Source organism: Struthio camelus, chromosome 3, assembly GCF_040807025.1.
Source record: "Struthio camelus isolate bStrCam1 chromosome 3, bStrCam1.hap1, whole genome shotgun sequence".
Classification (NCBI taxonomy): domain Eukaryota; kingdom Metazoa; phylum Chordata; class Aves; order Struthioniformes; family Struthionidae; genus Struthio; species Struthio camelus.
The window spans coordinates 30,189,432-30,213,898 of NC_090944.1; the positions used below are offsets into that span (position 1 = coordinate 30,189,432).

Below are 24,467 nucleotides of genomic sequence, written 5' to 3' on the forward strand. Positions count from 1 at the left end.
TCTTCAAATGGTTGATTAATAACTGTCAAAACACTTGTGTTTACCCCTCTGTTTTTTTTAAAAAACATTATTGATTTTTGTTTGAAGAAGTGTTTTCTGTCTAATTAGTTGTAAAAGCTATTTATGTTCATTGTGGGAGTCGATAATTTGTTAGGTTTGATCCCAGCACATAGGGAACTGGAACCTCTATGAGAAGGTAAAATGAGAAGGACAGAACAATTGTGCCGATTTTGGTGATAGTGGTGTTAATTTTTTTCTGCTGGGAATGGCTGTTATCTGTATTTTTGTTAGGCTGCCCAAATATTTTTTAACATTGCTTACTATGGTAGTATATGGAGCTGCCTTGTAGTGCACATAAACTGATGGTCATGTCACGTGTTCTCTCTAGGCTTCCATCCCTAGAGAGAAGATAAAACAAGATGGTGCGTTGGCTTTTTAGGATTCTGTTGCACAGCTTTGTTTTAATTAAAGCCTTCTTGTTGAAGTATTAATGTACTTAATGTGCTTGTTTACCTGCTTGAATTGCCTCGATGCTTATTCTTCATGATTAAAATAGGCCTAGCAATCCAAAGTTAGGATTCTCTTTGAGATTTTTCGCCTTATCCCCATGTCTAAATTTAGCATATCATACCAGCTCTTATATTAGAGTGAGGAAAGACAGGTAGAACTGAATTCCTAGCTCTGCTTTAGCTTCAGTCATGCTACTTATCTTTCTTGGTGTACAGCACCCAAGCCCTTTGGTACCAAGTGTTTACACATCAAACACATTACAATAACTGTATATGGAAAGACTTGCTAGTTTCAGCTAGACAGTTTCCCAGGGCTTGGGTGGCAAAATGGGTAGGTGTGGTGGCATGCTTTGAGCAGAAGCCTGCAATTCTTGTGGTATTAATTCCTAAAGGAGTTCACTCATGAGTCTCAGACTAACCTCAAGGTAACTCTGCCTTTGGTGCTTGTGGAGTGTTCCACTGTCTCTGTGTTCTTGAAAGTGCACCATTCGGACTGTTTTTGTACAAATTGAGTGTCAATCAGTTCTTTGTCATCAGAAAGCTGTTGTTTTTCATGTCCTGGGCCACTTCAGCTTCAGTAGAGGATGGTAGAGTTATTCCAGTTATGTGTTGCTGACGTTTAAGTTCATGATGTTTTGGCTTTATGTTCTCTGTTCTCTGGCCTTTTCCAACATATGATCTTTGTGGAAATCCCTAAGCGAAAGTTTTAGTAATATGTCAGTATTATAGCGCTCATGTAGTATCCCCTGCTTTATTAGTTATAATTCGATTTATGTTTCTCATTTGCACTAAGCTAGAGATAATACAACAAACATTCGGTGACACTAAGCAGGGTGTCTCTTATACCGAGTTGGAAGACGTGTTGGCAGATAACTCATTTGCCTAACATTAGTCCCAAACACAATGCTGAGATATGCTGGTATGGACTCAGGTGCTTAATAGAAGATAATAATGAGTATAAATTGTATGCTAACGTAGGTGCTGCGCATTTGCTTTGTGCTCCAGTGATACCTGTTCTGGTGGTATTGTCTAGTATTTCCTAAGAAATAGAAATTCTTAGTCCACAAAAACATGTTACAAAACATAAACTCTTCTAGTAGCTCTTTCTGCTTGTGAGAGGAGAAATAGAAGATGATCTGATCCTTGCTGCTTGTAAAGACTTCAATTAACGTAATGATGAAGACTTTTTAAAGATACTAAATTGTATTTTTAGGGGGTGGGAGGAGAGGCTTCATTTTCCCCTACCCTATGTCTTATTCTTTCTCTGCTTGCCCTGAACAAATATTTGAAACATAACCTTTTTAACAACAGAATAAAGATCCCCCTCCGGCCCTGCCCAGTCGTCTTGTATCTCAAAAGTAAGAGTTTGAAGAAGCCAGATATATTTGTTCTGGTTGCCAACTTTTAATTACCCTCCCAGCAACTTACAAGGCTTTTGTATTGGTTACATTTGAATAAGCAATTACCAGCAAATATAATCAGAACTGTGTTCCTTGTAAGAGAACATATGTAGTTTCTTGCTTATTTGATTCTTCCCTATACCTCTTGTGGGTAGCTTTTCTTCTAGTGCCGGGCTACACCTCAAATGTAGAACTTTGAACTTGGGATTTTAGCATTCTTGTCATTGCTACAAGTTACAAGGATTTTTGAAGATTTTTAGCAATATGTTCCTCTGCTCTGCCTTTCATTGGGTTGAACAAAGGTATGTGCTGTGCTTTCCAGAGCAAACCATCTGACTCACCTGTGCCTCAGGCAGTTAGCTACTGTCTTCACATACCACAGATGATTAGAAATAGAGATATAGTTAAAACATTATGCCTGTACAGAGTGAACCCATTTTTCTTTAAAGTGTCGTGTACACATATTTCAGTGCCGTTTTGCTCTGATATATTCCAACTCTCATCAGAAAGTTCATCCTTGTGGGAGATGAGAAGAAGTTCAGTATCTCAATTTGAAATTTCCTCCAAGCCGACTTAAATACAGAACCTACTGGGAAGCAAATTCATCAAATCCTTTGATAATGTGGGTGGCTCTGTGTTTTAGGGTTTTTTTTTCAAATTCTTGATGTTTCTTAAGAGAATAGTTAATTCCAAGTGTGATTAAGGACTGATATCCTGTTATCAAGTGATACCCTTTCTATTTGGATTAGTTAAGTCTTTTACTCTTGATAAGAAAAGTAATAAAAATATGCACATACAGTGGAACTGATTTTTTTAATCATTATTTTTATATGCAATCTCCATTTTGTTAGTGAACTCCTGTGCTGTAGGAGTGCATAATGCAGTTGATGGAAAAAGCCGCAGCAGTGGAGACAGATTACCAGCACTAGCAGATATCTCTGACTGAAAAACTTGTATGCTTGTGGACACTTTATGTGTGAAAATACTTGCACTGACATAGCTAACAGACATAAATACTATTATCACATTTCATACTGTCTAATTTATTGAGGTAGCCTATACAGAGGCCAAGCTTATTGTGCACATGTTATTTTATGTACTTAACTGCATTTCAAGTAAATTTTGTTTTGCTTTCAGAAAGGTAGGTCGTCATTGCTAACGTGTCTAGTTTGTGTCTCAGTAGGCTTGAATTTACAAATTCCCTGTGCTTAGGAGGCAGCAGCCTAAAAGCTTGGCCAGGAAGCAGAAGTTTTCTGCTTCAAAAAAGTGGTAGCAGAAAACCTTACACCACAGTTAGGTGCTTGAGAAGGCTACAAGCAGTTTTCCTTGGAACACAAGCTAATAGTAAAAGCAGTACAGGTAGAGGTTGGGGGCGGGGGAATATTAGAACAGTTTCCTTCTAGGAGTTTAGATTTGCCACAGCTGTATGCTTCCAATAATATTGGATTCCCTGGGATTGTTTTCAGAGGTGTTTTACTTTGCAGAACTTACATTAATATGTTATAAAAATAAAAAAAAGGCAAAAAGGTCTTACAGAAGTGAGAGCAAAGGAGGAAACGTGTTCTCTGTCTCCATTACTTAATTCTTATCAATGGAAAGGCTTCTATTTGAAGTGGTTCTTTTCTGAATAAATATTTAAGATTCTTTAGTTTTCATTTTGACTTCATCCTGCATAGCAACATCCAAAGGTAACATAGAGGACTGGATTTTTTTGTTCAGTGACTTTTTGGCTGTCTTGGAATAAGCAAACAGTTGCAGTATGAAGTTCCATACAGGTTTTCGGAAGGTGTCCATACAGGTTTTCGGAAGGTGTCCATACAGGTTTTCGGAAGGTGTCCATACAGGTTTTCGGAAGGTGTCCATACAGATTTTCAGAAGGTGTCCATATAGATTTTCACTTATGTGAAGTAATAACTGTACAGACTTAGCTTAGGGTCCTCCAGTCTTAACTGCAGTTCAGCTCCCACCTTGCAAGGCCGTGTGGTTCCTGCAAAAGTACTTGTGCCCTGCCAGAACTCGTACTAGCTCCCATGTAGCACTGTGTACTTGCACCAAGTCTGTTGGGGAGTGGTATTAGGTAAAAACTGGTAGATTTTCAGGAATCCAAGTGATAGCAAGCATGGTACAGACACATGAAATCAGTATAGGGCTGCACTGTGCAGATAGCCAATTCTCTCATTTTCAACTTCATTTTCATTACCTTACACTGATGTATTTTCTGTTGCCTACTGCTACACATTTGTCTCGCTTTCTCTTCTCTAGATGCCTATGACAGAATTGTACAACCTGAACAATTGTCATGACTCTCTCTGTCAATGATTGCTACTTTCTCATATCCTTGCTGCTTTGCAGACTCCTGCTGCCATCCTATTCGTAGCGAAGGCGTTCTAGCAGGATGATCAAAGTGCATTTTCTGGCACTTCCTGTTTCATGCTTCTTGAGGTCTCAAGGAAACACTCTCTGTGTCAGGAGTGTGGAGCTGAGTGGGAGCTGACAGCAGGAGCCAGATGGATCTAAACTGAAGGGGGTTGTTGTTTATTCAGGCTATTTTGTTTTATCTTCTCTCTTGGGTTCTTTCTCAACTTCTACCACTACCTGTTTGGGTTCCTCTGATCTCCTGACTCCTGTGGACCTGGACTTCTTTGCTGTCTACCACTGGCTTTAAGGATGTCTCCCTCTGTCTCCTCCCATTTATTTTTCCATTTACTTCTTCCAACACTTAATGTGGTTTGCCGATTACTACGTGCTTCTTGGCCGCTGCTCCAAATCTACTTCTCTTTGTCTAGGGTTAGGCAAAATGCTTACAGTACACATCTTGCACACTGCTCTAGAAACTCCATGAATCTCAAGGCTAGAGCTGGCTACCACAGTACCAAGATGTTACACGTTTATGAAACTAAAATTACATTGACCTCTTTAATTGTCATGCTGAATTGAAACGTCTCATTAAAGCTCTTCTCCAGCACTGCAGTGTCTTGCTTTTCGGGTTTTTCTTTCACATAAGATGTTCATTGTTAACCTTTCTTGACTGTGTTAGTTCTCATGTTTATGAATATTCTTAATTATTCTCTGTTCATACTGACTTTTGGGGGTTTATGTTACTGCAATAGCCGTGGGTGTTTGCAAACTGACTATACTTTGATGTACTCTTGTACTGTTTTCTAGACTTTTTTAAGTGAAGACTTTGAATTATTGCCTAAAGCTTGTAGAAGGTATTTGCCATTGTTTTTTCTTCTGCTTGTAACCAAAAATAAACAAACTTCTACCAAAATACTTGAACGCCAGTACATGGGCAACATATGTCTGCCCGCTAGGCTTTGTTTCCTCTTTATCGTCAGTCATTTTTGAAACTAGACTTTTGATGTGCAAGGTCTCGTAATGCCGCCATGCTTTCATTTCATCTGTTTGTACTCAGCAGAATTTTGATTCTTATCAGAATTAGTTCTAGCTTTTAAGTAAAAATGCTTTATTTATTCTTTATTATACCTTGCTCAGATAATTTCACCAAATGTTCAGGCAACACATTATTACTGTTAGTCAGAATGTAAATTAGAGGCTGACGCACTTGCCTCATCAGCTTACAAATTAAGCAGTTAATCAATTTTGGTGTGATATTCCCCCATGGGGTTTGTGTTGCTGACTCACATATGCTCAATATCTTCTCCCTTCAACAAGAAGCAGCAATGTAAATGAAGCTTGCTCCCAGCTGAGCATTCTCTGGTCACGGCATTCCAAATCCGTCAGTCAGTATATCCTCCTGATGGAAATTATTGTCTTATTGCTTCTTGTTACCTCTTTCCTGAACACTGGTTGAATACAGACTAGACAATTATATATGCATACTTAAAAGCTAGTAGTGGAGATAGTGCTACAGGATTATTCTGTATGTCACTAGAGTGATAAACTGAACATAGAACTTCTGTTTGTTTCTAAATATTTATTACCGTATTTGTATTGAAGAACAGATATTTCTACAACTTTTGTTCAGCAAACTTTTGTAATATCTAATCAGATTTTAAGAAAAAAATACGTTCAAATAGTAACATAAGCTTGAGAGGGAGGGGCGGTTTGGGTGAACAGAATTTTAAACCACTTTTGATGTCACAGAAATCCTAGTTATGGTTTTGTTTGTTTATACAGCAGTTAAGATATGTAGAATCAAGATCCCATCCATCACCTTCAGTCTAGTCTTTAATCACTTTATTTATCTTGTAGTTTGGGGCAAACACTAATATTTTGTAGTCAAAAGTCCCCTGTACTTTTTTTAAGAAGAAGTAAATAACTAGTTTTGGATAGTCTCTGACATGCTTGTGTGATTTTTCCACTTTTTTGTTTTTTTTAATAGAAAATACTTAATGTTCTGCTTTGGTCAAAGTTCTGTGAAACTGATCTAAAATTTGAGTGAGTAAGAATGAGGCCTCATCTACACTATATATCTAACCGTTAAGATTCACCTTTTGTCCATTAATTGTTGTGTGTTCCTTGTTTAATCTTGAGTTCTGTCAATAAAATCCTAAATTTATGTGATACAGCCTAGGAGGGAGAGCCAGACCTTCCCATTTTCTCAATGATACAAGTATTAGTTTAAAGTGTGTATTTTTTTAAAAAAAAAGTCATCAGTTCCTCAAGACCCCATATGCTTCCTGCCAGTTCTTTAGTATTTACATAATAGTATAAAAGTAATTCTTTCCAAAGCGTCTCCCTCTAAGTTCCGTTATTTGAATAGTAGCCACTTTGAGTAACCATGCTGGTTTGCAGTGCTGAAAATGTTTAGTCATTTGACTTGCTCACCCTGTCCATTGTTGCTAAAACTTTTCTGTGTCTCGTTCACTTGCTAAAAGTAAAGTCATTTTAATTTTTGTGTCTGCTGCTTTCTAAAGTCTGGATGTAAGTCATCTTACTTGTACTGGTAGAAGTAGCTGAACTCCTCCTTGAAAATAATCTTTACAAGACAGCTTTGAACTCTCCAGTTGGCAGTGATGCTGATAAAGTGTTTATCCTCCTCCTTTTTCCCTTCTCTCTCACCTCTCTATCTCCAGTGCGATTTAGAAATGTCACCCTTCTTAGCCTGCCTCTGAAAGCATACAGGTCTTGCTCCGTGCAAAATAATTTTTAGAATGTTGTCAAATCATGCTGTTTTTAGTTCAGGAAAAATAGTCCTGGATTGCTTAAGTGTGTGGCAGGAAGGAAGAAAGCAAGGGACAATGCAAGCTTGAATTTCTGTAAATATGTAAGTGATGCAGAAATAATACTGACATAGGCAACAAGTAATATAGGAAGAAGGTGCAGAGACTGCTGTTCTTTTGAGGCTGGGATGTTAGCTTATCCTCGTGCTTGCCATATACAGCTGGATGAGGAATCTCTCTCTCTTCCCTGTCCTCTGGCAGTAAAGGAACCCCACAACATACAGCACAAAAATACTCTTTTAGAGGTTTGAAGCGGGAATGTATGATTTTCAATTTGCTTTTCAAGTAATGCTTTTTTTCTGTCCAAAGCCTTAATTTGGGTATATAATGTTTAGAATCATACCGATGTTCTGCAGATAGATTGCAACACCAGCATAAAAATAAAGCAGGTAGGAAAATCATGGAGCCAGCCTCGAAGATCTTGTGAAACTTTGTAAGTTAACGTTGTAAATCATTATTCGACACCATCCCTCCTGCCCCAAACCTGCAGCCAAAATCTGATTTCAAAACTATTGGTGTGTTCAGACTTGAAGAGACAGTGATGTGGTAACAGTATTACTTTTGCTGGCTCACAGGGCTCAGCTTTGAATTGTCTTCAGTTAAATAGTAACACTTGTGTGCCTGTACATATGCACAAACTACTTTCTGGTAACTATAAAATCTTCCTGAAGCAATTCTGAATTTGAAGATGTGAATGGAAAATGTGAAATGCATTTTTGTTACTCATCTCTTCTTTACAGAGTCTTTTAGATCTAAAAACCTGTCATATTTTTGTCAATAGACTTAGCTGACGGAGCTCACTCTTAACATGCTTGAAATATGAACGTTTTTTTGTCATTTTGGGAGTAAGAAATGTGTTGGAGATGTTCCTCCAAAATCCATGATTGGTCAAAGAGAAACAAGGGGGAGAAAGGAATGCATGCAGGGCTAAGGAGAGTGAGAGAAACAGTGTTTTATATTTCTCTATAATCTAGAGCCTGGATAATACTTGGTTTTGCTCCATAAAGTTTTCTATCTCCAGTAATCAATGTGGATGCATCTTATTTTTCCAAAGGTCTGGATCGCTTTGCTGAAGTGTCCTTTATCATCAGGCACGCAGCTATCCATTTTACTTCAGTTAAAGAAAAGCCTGACTGCTACTTAATTCTTCTTTCTATTAAATAAGATTAAAACACCCTCTTCAAATTCAGAAGACCTGTAGACTTACAAAATGTGTTAAGTGAAAACCTACATACAGAAGCGTTCATCTGATGATGCAAATGGCTATTATTCATGCCTCTCTCAGAAGAATGGTGTTGCAATTTGCTTTTGGTGACTACCTTAATGTTTCTCCATACAAAATCAAAAATCTTCCTATTTTTCCTCTTACAAAATGCTAATTAATAATTTTTCACCTCTGACCGTGAAAATCCTATGTTAAGTGCAAGTGGAAACATTTGGCTTCAGCCTGGTTTGTGACACTTTAACTATCCTTTTAATCTATCAAAAGCAATTACCCTTTCATGTTTTATTTGGGCAACACCAGCATCTTTTCTTGCTATCCGTGTACCCAGTTTCTGGTGAACCAAAGACATGTTCTAGACTCCTACAAACCAGCTGACAATTTTAGTCCCATAATCTGAGAGAATTGCTCATGCTTATAGCTTTTTCTGAAAATCCTGAACATTTAAAATTTAGAACTTCACCTTCCCCTATCCCTCTGCACATGGGGACTTGACCATCCTCTTATCTTTCTAATATCAAATAGAAGGGAATGGAGGACAGAATTAGCATGTGTGCCAGCTGTTATCTCACTGCAGTCTAGAGTCTTTTGCATTTTATACATCCATTTCCTGATGTTCCTAGGGAGATTGATGCTTCTGCCCAACTTTGCAATGACTTTTATCATACTCCCAATGTTACATCTGCTGCGCTTTCTCCAAAGCAAAATATTGCTGCAAGCTTTCACAGGGGGAACTAGTTCAAAGTCTCGGCAGTCGAGATAAGTCTTGTTTTGAGAGTCTCCCTTTCTACTTGAAGAGTAGACTGGAGGGATAGACCTCAGTTTAAAAAATAGATGTGTAATCTGCTATTATAGTCAATGGAGTGTGGAGAGAAACTCAGCTAACTTGCCGCTAGATGCCTCGTTTAGGCTGAGCTGAATTTTTCTCCAAGCTCCACTGACTTAATTTCAAAATGTGTTTAGTTCTCACCTTCATGGCTTTTGATGAGAATGTTGTCTAGAGTGAAGAAGTGAATGAATGTTCAGAAACACACACAAAAAAATAGGTGAGTTTTGAATGGAAGTTGTTTCCCTATGTACTGTTTTTCCTACACTTTTGTGAATTTAAGAGCAGTGAAATGTTACTGAAATACTGTGACCAGCCTCTTTTCAGAGACGAGACATGAGGCTAGATGAATCTTTAGTCTGACACTGTGCTTATTTTACTGGGACAGTTTGCTTCTGATAAACCCAAAAAGAGTGAGTGCTGATATGTCCAGGCTGGAAAACAAGAAGAATTTAAGTGATGTTTTTGAGTTTTTTTTAAAATAGAACTAAGAATCAAGATCGACTTAGGTCTTTTTATCTGCACTAAGGCCTCTTTTTGCAGAACTGTAGGTAAAAAGTTTCTGTTCATACACAGAATAATTTATGTGAATGAGATTATGCCACTGCGATAGAAGATCATTAACTATCATGTAAAATAACAAACTGCTAATATTTTTTAACGGCCTAGTATTTATAATATTACAAAATGTTAATATCTCGTAATACTTGATTCTGGTCAGTAGTTGGTTAACTACGGCAGATCTAAATGAAGTCAACAGCTTTCTGTAAAATTTGACACCTCGTGGATTTTTGGGATAGATTTTAAGATTCTCACTTTTGCTACTGCAATGTACTTCTTTATAAAACAAACATAGACTACCTATAATCTCAGCTTTTTGCCAGTTGAAATCTGCAGAGGTGCTTATGTTAGATCGCCTTGGAGAAAAGCTATTGACAGCTAAGCTACTTCAACAGGAGCTTTCTAAAGGAGATCTTTTCTCCAAAATAGTTAGAATTTTGTTCACTTTCAGAACGTACGGTAGGCTTTACTTCTGTAACAATATCTTCTGAAGAGAGAGGAACGGCCACGAATAACTGATCTGTAGAGAAGGCAGAGAAACAGCCTTTCAGTGTTGCGTGTTCCTTGATCAACGCCTCTCAGTTTGAAGGCAAACAGAATTGGTCATGGTAGAGAAAGACAATAAGAGTAATCAATCACAGTGATGGACCTTGAGAGACTGAGAAGATTGGAACTCTACCTGAAGAAGTGGAAAAGGCGGGAGGGTGATGACAATTTGTAAAATCATGTATGTAATGGATAAGTTGAATGCAGTTGTTTGGCAAACTTTATGAGACTTGAGCTAGCAGGCGTTCTCTGTAATGGGCAGGAGCTCAATCTAAAATAGGTAATATTTCTTTATGTAGCAGGTAGTAAACTACTACTTCTGGAGTTTTGGAGGCACAGACTATCAGCAGGTTCAAAAAGAGATGAGACAAATTCATATTCATATTACAGGCTCATAAATAAATACTGACAGGAGCATCCAAGAGCATATCTATAGCACCTGAAATAATTAGTGTGGATTCTGAGGAAGTACAAGGGGAACGGATAGCAGAAAAGAACCAGGCTTGTGTGTTCTTTGTAAGTGACATCATCTGTTGCCGCTGCCAGAGATAAAATACTGGTCTGATCCAGAAGGCCATTTTTTATATTTATTTACTGTTTTCCAGTTTTTTGGAGAGAACCGCTTTCTCCCTACATATTACACCAATTTATTGTTACGTAAACTATCCAAAACTGACCATAGATGTCATTGCTTGCTTCTGTCTTGTTTTACAGTGAATAACCCTATACCTTCCAACTTGAAGTCAGAAGCTAAAAAAGCAGCTAAAATATTAAGAGAATTTACGGAAATAACTTCTAGAAATGGACCTGATAAAATCATACCTCGTAAGTAAAGAAAATGTTTTGATTCAGTTAAAACCTCCTGTTATCCGGTTCTCCCCTATGTTGAAATCCTGCTCTTTTTACCAGCGTCCTCTTTCTTTGCTGATGTTTATTTTTAAGAGGAATGAAGATCTGGAGTCCGAGAACTTTTGTGAAAATATGTTGAAAGTGAAAAGTGTTGTTTGCTGTGTTCTAGGGAGGCATTACTTGGCTGAGAGAGATAGCTTTCATGTTTACAGCCACAGGGTAGCACAGGAAAGCTTCTCTCTGGGATGAGTGGAATCTCTCATATTCATGACCTGTGTATGACTATTCTTAAGGAAGAACCTTGAAGAGTAGATACGGTTCTTGAATATATCTGTTCATCAGAGTTAGCAAGATGAAAATACGTGGAAGGAAGCAGATCATTGTACCTTTCTCCTTTAATACTGATCAAGCACTCTTACTTGCTACTATCCTTTTTATTTCTGCAGTTGTTAGTCTGTGCTTCTCCTAGAGTCCTCCTTCGTCTGGTGCTGCTGGTTGTGGTTTTGAATTTGTAACTATTATGTTCTAGAAGGTCTATAATAAGACTTGCTGGATGATCACATTTTATTTGACACAAGCACTGTCTGATGGGATAAGCTGATTAGGCTGCTATGTGTCACCGTGATTTAAATTCAGACTGCTCACCTTCAAAAATCCGTAGAGACATGGATGTCACCTCTTCACGACCTTTTTATCTTGCTAAGGGTGTATTTGCATGCAGTGTTCATGGCAGTAAATAAACTAATTCGATATGAGCTAACCTGGAGTAGCTGCAGTAGTGTCTTAGTTGTGGCAACGCTAATGTAACCTGTGTCTAGCGTTGTGGTTGCTTGTGGAGCGGAGGTGTGTGGTTTTTTGTTTTGTTTTGGGGTTTTTTTTGCAGTTTTCCTTAAGCTTTCGTTTTGATTCCTTGACTGTATCTTCAAAATTGTTAACTATAGTTTTATTTTTCCCCTCTCTGGATTTCTTTTAAAAGATTTCTCTTAAATGATTTTCCTCTTGCAGCCCATGTAATAGCTAAAGCCAAAGGCCTTGCAGTTTTGTCTGTTATCAAAGCTGGATTCTTGGTGACTGCTCGAGGAGGCAGTGGAATTGTATTAGCCCGTCTTCCAAATGGAAGTAAGTGGATATTGTCTTTTATACTTCATGGGAGAATTTAAAACATTTTTCCATTATTCTTTTTTTCACAGCATGCAACATAAGGTGTGTAAAGAGTCAAGCTAGTAGGTAACATTTGATTTGAAAGTTATTTTCAAAATTTTGTACATTTTGTTTCCAGGTGTAAGTACTTTCAGTACCTTTACAGAAAAATATGTGAACTTCTCAGTGTGAGTGAAGTACAAAAATCTATAGTTTAAGACTTGTTAGAGAAATTCATGTCCAATAATGGACAACTGTATGATAAAGAATTTGTACATAAGGATTTGTATTTCTTACGTTCCTACTCTTATAAGCTAGTATAGTTATGTGACATCTGCATTCTAGTGGTTATGAATCTAGTTTTAAATAGAGAACCTGTTAGTGTTTTTGAGGTCTAACAAGACTCAGTTAGAGACGTCCTTGTAACTTAAGTAAACTCCTGTTATTTTATGTCTCGTTTTGTGTGGCAGCCTGGTCTGCTCCCTCTGCAATAGGAATTGCTGGCCTTGGTGGTGGATTTGAAATCGGAATTGAGGTATGATTTTGTATTTGAAATACTTGTTAGCAACTCCTTTTTGCAATAAATTGAAATGTTTTGAGAAAGATCTAAATAGCAGTGAGATATTGAAATCTATTTTTTGTGTAAATATGCTATTATAAAATTCATTTATACAAGTCAAACAAAACATGTTTTTTTGATCATATCAATCTAATTGCTTGGAGATATTTAAATAAAAATAAGTGACATAACTGCTATTTCTTTGATTTCTCACTTTTAGTAGACTCATTTTTTTCCCGTATGGAAAACTTCCATTCAGTGTTCACAGATCAGCCAATCAGCATTGATTATAAGTATGCTGTATTTAATATTGTATCAAATGCTTTGTTAAAGAGCAGCCAGGGACTCCATCTGGCAAGAGATGGGGAAAGGAATAGAAGGTAGCGTAAAATGGAGTCTAGCTAATACTACTGTAATTCACGCATTTATTCAAACTTGTGATTATTGACTTCACCCTTCACTTTGGGAGCATCAAAACTGATGGCACCTCCTCTGAAGAAATCCTGCAGAAAATGAGTCAATTTCCAGCCGGTAGAAATAGTCAAACAAGGAACTGTAACACTTTCAGAGACATCTTGTTAATCTAAGCCCTTATCATTTGCTCTCTGCTTCTGCATCCCTTCTCGCTCACGGTTTCTTCATCCTAGCCTGTTTCCGTCTGTTCCCTTCTTCCTTGCCCTAGTCATCTTTCCCATGCTTCCCTTTCCCTTCTGTTTAGCTTATATTCTACTAAATGAAAGGAGTCACTTTCCAAGAGAAAATCAGATGTAGCGTTATGCTGCCAACAAGATCGTTTGCTCTTCTGGAGAATCTCTGCATAGCTGATCTGTGCGCTGCAGGCCAGCCCCCAGTATGTCTCCTGCAGCTAACCAGCCATCCATATCCTGGCAGCCAGTCATCTAGTACTCACATCATGAACAACCAATCAATATTTTGTTGTATCCTCATTGTTCACTCAGTGATCTCAGGCATTATTACTGTGCACTTTTTAAAAGCTGCTGTGAATACAAAATTACTAATTTTTGTAAGGACTTTTCTTTGACTTTCATGACTGCAGCATCTGAATGCATTACCAAACATTAATGAGTTTGAGACCCAGGGCTTTTTATCCTTTTTTCCCTTTGTGGCAAATGAAACAACCTCTTCTGATGCTTTGACTGATCAATGAAACTTTTCCTCTAATCATCCCCATCTAATATTTTAGAAAATGTAGCCATTTACTATTGATTTTTACTAAAGTAATTTTAGTACCCAAAAGCTATTTCTGAGAGGACCTTTTTTCTGGACACTCTTTTGTCCTTAGTTTGATATTTTAGTAACTCAGCTTAACAAAGTACTGTTTCCTTACTAGCATTATTGTAACACAATTTTCTTTTCCTGTTCTAGGGAATAGATATTATTCAGAAATACTTAAGTGGCGTAGGAGCCCAGATTCCAATTCAGCACTGTTCTAGCCATTTATGAACTTAAACCTTGTGGAAATTGGTTGAATATTGTTCCTATAGGACAGGTTATAGTTGAGTAGTGGTACTTGTGGGTGTTTAAAAACCATAAGAAAGGAATCACAGATTTCACAATAATAGTTGTTTTTCACAGTAAAATAATGTGATTCCTCAAATTAAGCACAAATTTTAAAATAATTTATCTAAATACTTTCAGTGCAGCTTTTCTTACTGTGGATTCATTTAGCCTGTTCTCTAAACAAAGGCTCAGAACACTTATTTTTATCAGAAAAAATAATATTTGGTTTTTAGGATCATCTTTACGGGTAAGAGGAGGTAGCAGAATCCCAGATGATGTTCTCTTCCCCATTCCTGGATAATTCAGAAGCTAATAATGTCAGCCATTTTTTGTTTGAGATCCGGTGGGGGTTATAATGGGACTAATAACAAAGGACTCCCTTATGCTGTGTAACATTGGTGGGCCAGGTTCCCCCCCGCTTTTTTTTTTTTTTTTTCCAAATAATCTAGTATTTCCTTTCATGTTCCCTGCTGTCACTTTTTGGAATTTGGGGTAAGTTGAAAATTTTTATGAACCCTGCTTTCGGTCAATTGCATCTGATGAAAGATCAGGCACAGTAGTCCCAGGGTACCCAAGTTATCTCTTGAAAAGAAATTCCATCACAATAAGCTTCTAAGGCTGTAATCCACTCTGTTGAATGCTAAAATAGATGGCTGTGCATCAGTCTCAGGTGTGCCACAACTCATCTGTCAGGTTTTTGTTTGCTTGTTTTTTTTAAATTCATGCAACACATTTACTGAGGTTTCAAAATAAGATAGTGATCTTTATGGGGCCATGCACGTGTTTGAAAGACTTTTTTTATTTCTTCCTTCCTTTCTTTTGAATGCTTCCTAGTTTGGGAGAAGAGTTATAGGAGAGTTACACTGAAACCTGTTAATCTGAAGAGAGTTACAGTTTTATGCTACTGAAAATTAATTTATGCTACTGAAAATTAAATTCTCTTAGTAATGAGAAAATCTATATTTTTTATTGTTGCTTATTCTTTGGACAGACAAATAAGTAGTACTTGTTCACTATGTTCTTCCTTGCCATTACTATTACTTCAGTTATGGAATGCTAAAAATGATTTTCTTAATCTGATCTCTCTTCACATCTGAAAATACATTCATAATTGTTTCTCAAAGCTATAGAAGATAAAAATTCGTTAGTCAGGATATTCCATTAAAACTATTCTTTTCACATATTGTCCACATCAGCACTTAAAAATAAAAATAAAAAACTAGGTGAAAGAATTTTTAGTTTCAAAATGTCTTGCAGAAAAAGAATCAACTTTATGAAAACTATTTCAAAAGAATTATTTACAAAAAGTCTGAAGGACTGAGAGTAGAATGAGAGATTCTAACTTCCATTACAAAACTGATAAATCTGGAGTTAGTTTTCATTCAGGGGAAGGAAATATCTTATATGCTTCCACCTATTTTCCCACAAGTTCTTCTCCCATACAATTCTAACTTTCTTCTTGAAAAGCGTAGTATTTTTATTTGATATTTTTATAGGTTTCAGACTTAGTAATAATATTGAATCATGAGAGAGCAGTAGAAGCTTTTGCCAAAGGAGGCAATCTTACACTTGGAGGAAATCTTACTGTGGCAATTGGCCCTCTGGGGAGGTGAGTAAAATACTTTCCTAATATGAGGTAGAATTAAATATGAAAGACAGCTTCTAAAGCTTCTCAAATGTTCATAAGTCCTTTTTTGACATATTTGGATAAACTGTACAGGCTGTATGTTGACTGGATTGTATTGTTTTTGTCATGTTATGCCTTTTCAGTCTGTTATTGCCTTTTTCTGTTTTAGATAAAGGAATTCATTGGCAGAAGCAACCCGTTCTGAGGTTTATTCTCTCTCTTTAACGTCTGTTCTTTCCTCTCAGCAGATTAGATGGAAACAAAATGAAACTTGAGACTGTTGAAGGCTGGTCTTGATGAAAAGCCTAGGTGCTACAGTGCCTGACGCTGCACTATTATTTGTATTGGTCTATGGGCATATACTTTCTGTCACCTCAATCTAACTAATAGTAAATAAAAAATATACCAAATAATTGCTTCTAAAGCTTAAAAATGTTAAGGTAGCTCAATGTGAAGACTCATAGAACAATTGAGTTTGCCAGGGACCCCAGGAGGTCGCTAGTCCAACCTCCTGCTCCAAGTGAGATCAGACCAGATTACCCAGGGCTTTATTCCAGTCAGGTCTTGAAAGCCTCCGAAGACGGAGAATGCACAACCTCTCTGTGCAACCTAGTCCACTGCTTGTCAGTTCTCAGGATGAAAAAGTTTTGCCTTATATCCAGTTAAAAAAATCTTTTGTTTCAGTTTACATCCATTTCCTCTTGTCCTTCCACTATGCATTGCAGTAAAGAGCCTGGCTTCGTCTTGTTCATAAGCTTCTCATAGGTATTGGAAGGCTGCTGTTAGGTCTTCCCAATCCTACTCTTCTCCATGCTAAACAAGCCCAGTTCCCCATGTGGCATTTGTGTCCTTATGCTTTTGTTCTTTTGATGAAGTTTTTACTGACATTTGTCATCTTTACAGACAAAAAAAGAAGGATAAGACAATACCTATTCCACAGACAAGATAAATTTGTGGATGCAGGGAGGGCAGTGGATGTCATCTGCCTTGACCTATATCCAAGTTGGGACATCGTGGTTTACGTGAGGATCTAGCAAATGGGTGAAAAAACAAATCATCAGGCTCAAAGAATAGCGGTAAATGGTTCGTGTTCTACCTGGAGGCCAGTTACATGTGGAATTCCTCAGGAATGTACTCAGGGACCTCTTCTGCTTAATGTCTTTATCAGTGATCTGGAGAAGGAGAGGTTTGTGGATGACACCAAACCAAGGGGTGCAGTCAATACGCTTCACAGCAGGGCTGCCATTCAGAGGGCTCTAGACAGTGAAAAGGAAAGATCCAACAGGAAACCCTGTGAAATTAAACAAGGACAGATGCAAAGTTCTGCCTCTGGGTTCAATGAACCCTCTGCAGTGGTACAGGCTGGGGTGTCACGGGCTCTGCTGCTCTGCTGAAAGGGCCTGGGGGTCCTGAAGGACCACAGGTTACCCGTGAGTCTGCAGTGCACCCTGACAGCAAGGGCGGCTAATAGCGCAGGGAACTGTGTCAACAGAAAGGAAATGAGTATTCCCCTTGGCACTTTATAGACTGAATCCAGAACTTTGTGTCCAGGTTTGGCCCTGTAGTACAAGAAGGATGTTGGTGGACTTGCATGTATCCAGTACAGCGCCACCAAGATGGCTTGTGAACTACGAGGTCAGCCTGGGAGCTAGTCTTATTTAGCTTGGAGGAGAGAAGGCTTTGGGGCACCTGATAGCAGCCTTCTAAGAGGCTACATGGCCAAGAGGAGATTACTCAGACAGACCCAGTTATTTACTGAGGTGCCTGGCAGCAGAACAAAAAACAGTCATAAATTGAAACAAGGAAGGCCCTCACTAGATGATTAGGGAAAAAAATTCACTATGAGTATAATTAAGCATGGAAACGGGTTGCTTAGAGTGTCTGTAGAATCTACATACTTGAAGGTTTTCAAAAACTAGATAGACAAAGTCCTGAGCAACTTGATTTTAATTTTATGTTGTACCTGCTTTGAGCAGGAGGTTGGACTTGGTGACCTCCTGTGGTCCCTTCAAACTTAAAATATGTCATCCTGTGTGGGAAAAACACTGTAATCCTCCAACTCTACTGAGCCTTAAGGCCTCTAATAAGGCCTTAATTAAAATATTTTGTGCAGTTTTTGGCACCACAAAATCAAGAAAGATGTGGTTGTATTGGACAGAGTTCAAAGTGATAATGAACATAATCAGGGCTTTTTAAAGCATGGTCTATGAAGAATGTCTGAAGAACTGATCGAAGAAGAGGAGACTTCCTGTGATAATGTCTCCAAATGCATAAATGGCTGCAAGAAAGAGGAAAGGAGTAAAGCAGTTCTCTCTGTCCATAGCAGACAGGATAAAAATTAGATTAAATTGCAATTAGAAAGTTTTCTGGAAGGCTAAGAAAAACTTTGAGTAATAACAAATTTGTCTATGGAAGGTGTGGAATCAGTGTCATTGGAAGGTCATTTCAAACAAGCAACCAATCAGAATTTTGTATATATATATTATGTCCTGACTTGCAAATTTTTAATGGTTATCAGAAATCTTCATGGTTAGAGTTAAAAGTCAGTTTCTGACTTCTGAATGCAGGAGGAGGTCTATTATAGAGCATTCTCAAGGCAGCATTAGCTTGTACTTCAGAGGAGATGTTACCACACAAGATAATTATTTTGTCCTGGATCTTGTCTGAGATGAGAACTGAAAGTGGATTTCAGATCTGACCCAGTAATAAGTTCAATAGAGTGCATAAGAGCAGAGAAAAGTGAAATTCTCGCTGACTTTTGTGAATGCTTGCAAGCTATTCCTGACAGGATAGACAGGTAGGATTAGAATAAGAAGACAGGTAGGATTAAAAAGACAATTGCTGTTCATGTTATAAAGCCATATGGAAGAATATCAAGCAAAACTTTTTTTTCCTTCTTCTAGAAACTTAGAAGGGGATGTTGCCCTGAGAAGCTCTGCTGCTGTCTATACCTACTGCAAATCTCGAGGACTGTTTGCAGGTGTATCTCTGGAAGGAACTTGTTTAATTGAAAGGAAAGAAACTAATCGCAAGTAAGTTCCCTTCAAATCCAGAGGGTTCAGCAAATGAATAGTGACACAAAGAACGAGGACATTCAGTTGAGAAAAAATTAGTATGTTTTGAGAATATTATGTGCTGAGTTTAGGGTTTTTTGAAGGGCATAAATATGTCTTTAATTTGGACAACGTGTAAACGATACTGAGAAAATGCTGAATGTTTGAGGAGATTGTGTATTGTAGAAGATAGTTCTTAAGGAAATTTAGCACATGACAAATATTTTTTAAAGCCACTTCAAAAAAATCTGGTTTACAGCCTCAGTGAACACTCAGCTGGGGAAAATCTTCTCTTTAGGCAGTGTGGCTTCCTTTGTGCAGCCTGTTAAGGTTTGAAATGCAAGGTACCTCTGAGAGCGTGGAGGTGCTTGAAACAGAGCATACCGCAGATCCTAATACTCCAACCAAACAGCTCCGAGAATCTAAATTAGTAACTACTGTGTATCTGTTGCATTGTATGTTTTCTGTTTATGAAAACTTTGATCAGCAAAGACTAATACTACTTTTAGTGAAAGTATGTCAGTAATTTGCAGCTTTCCTCCACTGCATATAAAATTGCAGTTTTCCTGTTTTACTGCATCATTAAGGAATTTTACTGCATTGTTAAGGAATGTATTGCAACCTTTTGTAAAAGCGGAATGCATTTCTTCAGTTCGGTATGTGATTGGCTTTTAAATGCTCTAGTTGGTATATGCCAGATGACCATAAACGAAGTATTACTGGTGAAAAATAGTTTGAAATAAGATAGGCATTCAAGTTTGCTATAGTTATTTATCATTCAAAATTTATAGTGTTGAACTGCTACTGTCAGTGTGAGAAATGTAGCGGGGGAGCATTTGCACGAAATGAAGTTATCTAGAAACTGAAATGTGATAGTGATGAAATATCTGGTATCTTTTCTTTTGTATCAGGTTTTATGGGCAGGATATTCGTGCTAGTTCAATCTTATTTGGTGATGTGCCTTTTCCTGCTCAAGCAGAAGATCTTTATGAAACTCTAGCATCTTTCACTGAAGTATATGAAAATGAGGAACAAAAAAAAAATCCAGGAAAGGCTGTAAGTGAACAAAGAAGGGTTTGTCTGTCCCTTTTTCCATATAGGCTTTTTCTGTTGCTGCACTGTTTATAGTCGGTTGTAATGATGATGTTGCTGTTTCTGTGACATTCCTCGGATCTCTATTGGATGCTTACAAATGTAATGCACAGCAGAAACTTCATGTGCTTAACATGTTCATTCAGATATACCGTTCGCTATCGTCATAGTAGCCTTTTCTGGATGAGGATGTTGCTATTTTTGCTTTGTATCCTCTAAAGTAACTATTTATATCCTTATTTTTAGATCAGTGCATAACCAAATCAGAGATGATGATTAGAAAAGTATGTTCCAAGTATTCTTAATCGAGTTAACCTGTAAATAATAAGTGTACCAGATTTGATGTGAATACTTTTAATTTTTCTACTTTTTCGGTCTCTTATTCAAACGATCGCATTTAAGATAAATATATAATACTGTGAACTATAGAAGATGTTTTTTTCTGTAGTGTTGATGTTACTGGTAGACTATCACGTACTTTCATCTTTACCTTCACAGTGTCATGTGAATTATCTTACAGTCATGTATAAATATTAATTTTTTAGTTTGCTTCTTGAGTTCATACAATTTCAGTGCAAAATGAGCCATTTCTTAGCGTGACTTGACATACCTATAGATTTGAAGTTACAGTGTACTTCCAGGTGCGACGCAACTTATTTTAAAATTTGTATATTTTAGGTAAATGACCCACCTCCTAGACCATCATCAAGACCAGAGCCACGTAAGCCCTCTGTTAGGCCACCACCACCAGGTTAGAAGATATTTTGATGAGGGTTAGTTTATTGCTATATATAAAAATGGAGCATTAAAACTGATGAACTTTATACTATTCTTATAGTGGTAGCTGTCTATATATATGTATATATTATATATATACATATATATATATATATATATATATGTATGTATGTATTTTTAATACTCTTCCTTGGGCAAACACAGTTTGGGATAGTTCCATGAGTGAAAAAGGTAAGAGTTTACGCTTTGTTTTTTCTTCTTCTTTTGGTAAATTTATTGATCTGGTTTCTAATGATAGTGTGAATGTTTCTTTAGCAGATATCTGTAACAAACCTTTTCTATCTGACAGCTTTGCTACAGAAATTGCTACAGTATTTGTGTAGTTACAAACATATATAATAGCTCAAAGGGAGCATTAATGTTTATTGTACACATAAAAGCTCCTTCAGTACAGTGAAACTTCTTAGCAAAAAGAATAATCCTACTAAAAATTTCTGGCTTATAGAGAACTAGATTCCTTTCTAGTTTGTCATTATCTTTGAATTATCCTTGAATAGGTAGATAGAGTTGTAATAGTTGAGCCAAGGAGGCAGAGTTTTGGCTCCACAACTGTTGATTTGCCAAAGTTTTCTCATCAGAAGTGAGGCTTTACTGCGGTTCCTGTTAATTTGGTTTATTTCTCTGGACAAGGATATAAAGCACAATCCTATTTCCTTCACCATTACTGCTCCTTAGATAACTGCAGTCATTTTCTAACTATTAAGCATATATTTGAAAAGCAGTGTATGAAATGTAACAATATATGTTGATATATCATGTAACTTGCTACTAAATCTTCTCTTACAGCTAAAAAGAATTCAAACAAACTTTATCCTGAACTTCCAAATGATTATGGCTCTGTGGGTAAGTACTGAGCTTATTTTATGAGTATGTATAGAATCTGAGAAGTCCTGTAAGTAATTTGGAAAACATGTAACATCTGTGCATGGGTATTTTTCTTTCTTTTCCATGTGTTAAAATAAGATTCATTTGTTGTGTACTCTCCTGAAAATATTTCGTAAGTGTTTTCTTATTCCCTGGCTTTACATTCCATCGAAGATGAATCCTGTGTTCTTTTTTTGAATATCAAAAGTCCTTTTTCTTTATTCAGTGTACTTGAAAAGGGCAGTGAAAGTAGAAGTGTTTCACTTTTCAAACTAATTGAAGTAAAAAAGAAAGATGATATAACAACCTTGTGTCCAAGCCTTTATGTAAGGTATGATAACTCCTGTTTTAATTGAAGTACCTCCACAGGTCATATCCTATTACACTGGCATAAACATAGATTTCCATTTCAGTTTTACTCCTTCTTGGTTTTTTTTTTGTTTTTTTTTGTTCTGAATTGAGATAACTGCGTTATATCAAAAAGCTATTACTTATTTAGTGTTCTATTCTGCCTCTCTTTTGAACTTAAAGAAAGAAATAGATAATTTCAACTTTACCTCTAATTAATATAGAATCTGATTCTGTAGTATCCACAGTATAACTCTGGTGCTGTGCGTCTCTTCATCTGGAAACTTAGGGTCTCTGTGAGGAAAAATTTTGCAATCAAGTGGCTGTGTTCATTTAGCTTCCATAGTGTTCCATCAAAAAAGTGTCTTATCTTTCACAGGAAAAAGACTGTTAGCCGTTTTAAAGTCAGCAAAATTATTTTTCCCATAAAATACGTTGTCCATTTGATAAATATCTTTGTGTCTGCTAGGATGAAAACCAAGACAGAGGCATTGTGTGTTACATATGTGTGTGTGTGTGTGTATAATAATTTTGCCTATAAATATGTATTTGGATATGCATACACATTTTATCATGTACACAATTTGAAAATATAGCAAAAGATCTCCTTTATTTCAAGTTTAAATAGAAAAAGAGTTTAAAAAGAGTTTAAAAAAGAGTTTAAAAAGAACTCTTTTTAAAAGTTGAGTTAAAATGAAGCTTGAGAATTGATCACCATAAAAGTCTAAATCAGGATAACTGAATGGCTGTGATTTAACATAATATTTAACTTCTGTTGTCTCAAAACCAAACTCATAAATGTATTTTTCGTTGCTTGGTTCATACAATTAGAGGTTTTCATTAAAAATGTAAGGTAAGTTATATGTGTCATTTTGTGTTCACGCTCTTCCTCATATGTTCTCTCCATGGATGCTGCTGTTCGTGTTTATTCTTGGGGCAAAGCAACATCTAGTGGGGAAAGACAAACTGGAAAACGAAACTTGATATCAGGACATAATGGTGTTACCATGATGATTTTGTTTTAGTTGGTCGTGCTCTAGGTTTAACTGACTGAAAACAACATAGAGAGGAAAGTGCATATTTATGTGTGTTGGGGGACCAACATAGGAGGAAACTAAGTTGAGCTGTTGATTTGACTTCTGCAGATCCCTACAAACTTCCTGAAAACCAAAATTTGCTATCATGCTGTAGAACTTTTATCAGGAAAGGAATGATAACTCTAGTGTTCTGTACTTAGCAGCAGTCATCCAAAAGGAAAGAAAGATGGGACTTCTGGTCATTAAAACTGAACTATCCCAGTCTTTGAAAAACCCTGACCAAGAGAGTCCTGAAAAGAGGTAGTGCACTTAAGGTTTTTTTCCAACAATATAGAAATCTAAACATGCACATGTATGCTATATTAAAGGGAGTATTTCTCCCTTCAAGTGCAGGTGATAAGGTAAAAATCTTCTGGAGCCATCTAATGATTCTCAAGAAGATTTGAAATCTAAATCTATACTGAATCAATCTTCTACTGAGGATTTGTAAAGATTTCTAGAAATACGCAAATACACAACAAACAAGATGCAATTGGATCTTCTGTAAATGACGCTTCCTGAAAGAAATGCTATCTCATGGTAAATTTTCATTCACCTTACAAGCTTAGAATGGGATATTTTGCCTTGCCTTGCAGGTTGTATTTCCATAGCAACAGCCTCCATATTGTCTGTAGCCATAGAAGTGGCTATGTGTCTCTGAAGGCTAAAGAGTTGCTCTTTTCCAAGAAAAGATTCAAGTCAGTTCTCTTGCGTGTCTGCTAGCACCATTGACTTACATGCATGTTAATGGGATGCTGGAACAGTAACTGCCCCTTTCTTGTCAGTAATAGAGTTTGTTCATGTTATACTGGGTCATGGCAGAGAAGAAGCCTTAAGGCCATATCTCCTGTCAGTAATCTCTTTCTGCCTCTTTATAGTCCAGCTGATTTCAAGAGAGCTGCCTAGCAGTTGAAACTTGTACTAGTCAGTCTTTATTGCAGGGTTAGTTTCTGCGACTGATGTTCTACAGTGACCCCCCCTCCCCCCCCCCAAAAAAAAAATTCAGCACTTCTTGGTTCTTTTCAGTTTAAAAAAAAAAAAAAAAAGACAACTAACAGAAAATTGCATAAAACCGATCTTCAGGAAGCTATATTTTATATATAACAGCCAGTGCAGGGTTAGGTTTTAATATTTAATGACAAGTTTGTCTATGTTGCCAATAGTAAGGAGTTAAAGGTTCTTTATTTTGGGTTTTTTGTTACAAGCTTTTGATTTTTGCGGTTATAAAAGTAGCAGTAGGGTTGAAATGTTGATTTTTTCCATTAGATGGAAGAAAAGCAAGACTTGTAG

General features: G+C 37.0%; 1 protein-coding gene across 1 annotated transcript in view; it reads left to right on the forward strand.

Moving 5' to 3' along the window:
* SH3YL1 (SH3 and SYLF domain containing 1) overlaps positions 1 to 24,467 on the forward strand; it is a 51,182-nt gene that overhangs the window by 1,987 nt on the left and 24,728 nt on the right. The window contains exons 2-9 of the mRNA XM_068937279.1: positions 10,965 to 11,075; positions 12,105 to 12,218; positions 12,710 to 12,774; positions 15,816 to 15,928; positions 18,850 to 18,978; positions 19,911 to 20,055; positions 20,770 to 20,842; positions 21,676 to 21,732. Of these exons, the coding sequence (XP_068793380.1) occupies positions 10,965 to 11,075; positions 12,105 to 12,218; positions 12,710 to 12,774; positions 15,816 to 15,928; positions 18,850 to 18,978; positions 19,911 to 20,055; positions 20,770 to 20,842; positions 21,676 to 21,732 (807 nt within the window). The remainder of the gene's footprint in view (positions 1 to 10,964; positions 11,076 to 12,104; positions 12,219 to 12,709; positions 12,775 to 15,815; positions 15,929 to 18,849; positions 18,979 to 19,910; positions 20,056 to 20,769; positions 20,843 to 21,675; positions 21,733 to 24,467) is intronic.